The following is a 276-nucleotide window of genomic DNA, read 5'->3' as shown; positions in this document are numbered from 1 at the left end:
CCCCTTTGGGCACTCCCTTGTCACCACCTCTGCCAAGGGCAGGGGCTTTGTGGGATACCTCCCAAGGAGCTGTTCTCTGGAGGTGCTGTGTCCCACCACGGGGATGGGGTGGCATGGCCAGCACTGTCTCAGGGGTGTGTGGGGGTGGTGGGTGCTCACCAGTAGCCTCCTGCAGTAGCCAATCTTCCTGCTGCCATCCACATTGGTCAGCACAAAGGAAAAGGTTTCGCTGCAGGGAGAGACAACACATGGGGATGGGATCAATGGGAGATCGGA

General features: G+C 59.4%; 1 protein-coding gene across 1 annotated transcript in view; it reads right to left on the bottom strand.

The window, feature by feature from the left end:
• The window catches only part of DENND2D (DENN/MADD domain containing 2D), a gene marked incomplete at its 5' end in the record, with an annotated part of 12,327 nt that extends 12,098 nt beyond the window's left edge, over positions 1–229 (bottom strand). Inside the window, one exon of the mRNA XM_009072772.1 lies at positions 160–229. Coding sequence (XP_009071020.1) covers positions 160–229 — 70 coding nt within the window. The remainder of the gene's footprint in view (positions 1–159) is intronic.
• Between the last annotated feature and the right edge of the window lie 47 nt (positions 230–276).

The sequence above is a fragment of the Acanthisitta chloris genome, unplaced genomic scaffold (assembly GCF_000695815.1).
Source record: "Acanthisitta chloris isolate BGI_N310 unplaced genomic scaffold, ASM69581v1 scaffold23444, whole genome shotgun sequence".
Classification (NCBI taxonomy): Eukaryota; Metazoa; Chordata; class Aves; order Passeriformes; family Acanthisittidae; genus Acanthisitta; species Acanthisitta chloris.
This window is presented reverse-complemented; position numbering and strand designations above follow the sequence as displayed.